This window comes from Chrysochloris asiatica, unplaced genomic scaffold, assembly GCF_000296735.1.
Source record: "Chrysochloris asiatica unplaced genomic scaffold, ChrAsi1.0 scaffold00377, whole genome shotgun sequence".
NCBI classification, from domain to species: domain Eukaryota; kingdom Metazoa; phylum Chordata; class Mammalia; order Afrosoricida; family Chrysochloridae; genus Chrysochloris; species Chrysochloris asiatica.
The window spans coordinates 2,124,135-2,126,041 of record NW_006408895.1 but is presented as its reverse complement, the minus strand read 5'-3'; the positions used below and the strand labels follow the sequence as shown (position 1 = coordinate 2,126,041).

General features: G+C 38.9%; 1 protein-coding gene across 1 annotated transcript in view; it reads right to left on the bottom strand.

Annotated features, from left to right (window-relative positions):
- LOC102821396 (alcohol dehydrogenase E chain-like) overlaps positions 1-1,907 on the bottom strand; it is a 225,387-nt gene that overhangs the window by 13,432 nt on the left and 210,048 nt on the right. Inside the window, exons 7-8 of the mRNA XM_006876381.1 lie at positions 913-1,000; positions 600-819 (exon numbers count right to left, since the gene is read on the bottom strand). Of these exons, the coding sequence (XP_006876443.1) occupies positions 600-819; positions 913-1,000 (308 nt within the window). The remainder of the gene's footprint in view (positions 1-599; positions 820-912; positions 1,001-1,907) is intronic.

The following is a 1,907-nucleotide window of genomic DNA, read 5'->3' as shown; positions in this document are numbered from 1 at the left end:
AACAACAACAGCCTTTAGGCTGAGGCTTAAGGTTGAGTACTGTGCCTTGGTGGCATTTATTAGCAGTTGAAAAGAGCTTTGTGGAGGCAGTCTTTTTGTGGACATGAAGTCCCCCTGCCTCCTGTATGTTCCCCTTACTTTACCTTAAAAAAGAAAAAGAGAACTGTATAACATTTCTGAAACAGGGCAGAAGCCAGGCTAAGGGGCCAATCACTAGAGAGAGGCTGGTGTGTGGGCACAGCAGAGGAGAGACAGTTCTGATTGGAAGAACTGTGCCCTGGACATTACTGAGCCTGAATTGTAACCTGTTACCTTCCCTAATGAACTCCAGAACTGTAAAAATGTGTCTGAGTTCTGTGTGACCACTCTAATGAAATACAAAACCTGGATGAGTAGAGAGTGCTGTTGTGGGGAATACTGGTGTCAGTTTTTACACCACCACAAATTCTATGGAGTTTATCAGTGTAATTATCATATCAGGGGAAAAGATATTAATAAAATCCTTGAGAAATGTTCTCTGATTCCTGAGAGGAAATGCTTCCATTTTGGTTCCTGACAGCCTGAGCATATTTAATTTCATTACCCATTGCCATTCCTACCTTGGCAACTTGGACAGCAGACCCATAACCAGTAGAAAACCCACAGCCAATGAGGCAGACTTTCTCCAGGGGTGCAGCTGAATCAATCTTGACTACTGAGATCTCATCCACTACGGAGTACTCAGAGAAGGTACTGGTGCTGAGGAAGTGGTAGATGGGCTTCCCCCTGCAGGTGAACCTGGTGGTGCCATCCTGCAAGGTCCCCCGCGGGAAACTCAGACTGTTCAGGGCAACAGAGACACAAGGCATGAGCCAAAAGCATAGCAAATGTGCAAAACTAACTGACTGTGCAAGAACAGTATCAGAAACCTACTCGTTTTTCATGCAGAAGTTGCCTTCAGGGTGTTTACAAACAGCACATTGTCCACACTGGGGAGTGAAGAGTGGGATGACTTTATCTCCTGGAGAGGAAAAAAAAAATTATTCTGAAATTTCTACCCAAGTATTAATAGAGCAAGTACTTTAAGTTTAGGCATATATATCAGAGACATGTATTTTTTTGCCAAGTCTCCCAAAGAAGAGGGTTAAATCAGCACGATGTCATTGGTCATTGCCTTTCAACATTGTTTTCACTTTGGTTCTGCATGATGGGGCTTTTTAAAGCTCATGGAAAATGGTATTGAAAGATAATGGAATCTTTCCCCTAACTTTTTGAAGGAAACTTCATATGTGCTCAAAGGAGAAATGTAAATGTAAGAAACACCATGGGTTTTAATCATTTCACTTCATTAATTGTTGTTTCTGTTAAGTGTCGTAGAGTCAATTCAAACTCATAGAGACCCTGTATAGGGTTTCTGAGAAGTACCTGGTGGGTTTGAACTGCTAACCTTGTGATTTGCAGTCCAGTGCATTAATAATTATCTTTTATTGTGTGTCCAGATTTCTACTGGGTGTTTTACACATGTCTTGTCACTTAATTCTTAACTAATTAAATCTTAAAATATTTTTTTTCTAAGTACAAAGGTCAATTTTAGTTCAAATGGGCAGTTGTAGTTCTACTCAATGTTTTGTGTTTTGCACTAGTTTGGGCTATTTGAAAATAAGAATTTTGATCATCACTATCCACAGAATTTCTTGATTTTTCAGAATTGCTGTTTAATGCAGATGCTTTTTTTTTTTTTTTTTTTTTAAGTTTACATTTTCCATGAGGCAGGTATTCTCTTGTAGGATAAGAACTAACTTTAAAATATTTCTACCCAATTACTTACTTTGTGAATTCCTCTTATAGTGGAGGGAACAAGGATGAAAAGTAAATGTATCATTTTATTAGGAGTATGTTTCTAACTAATGGAAATACCAGAACTTAAA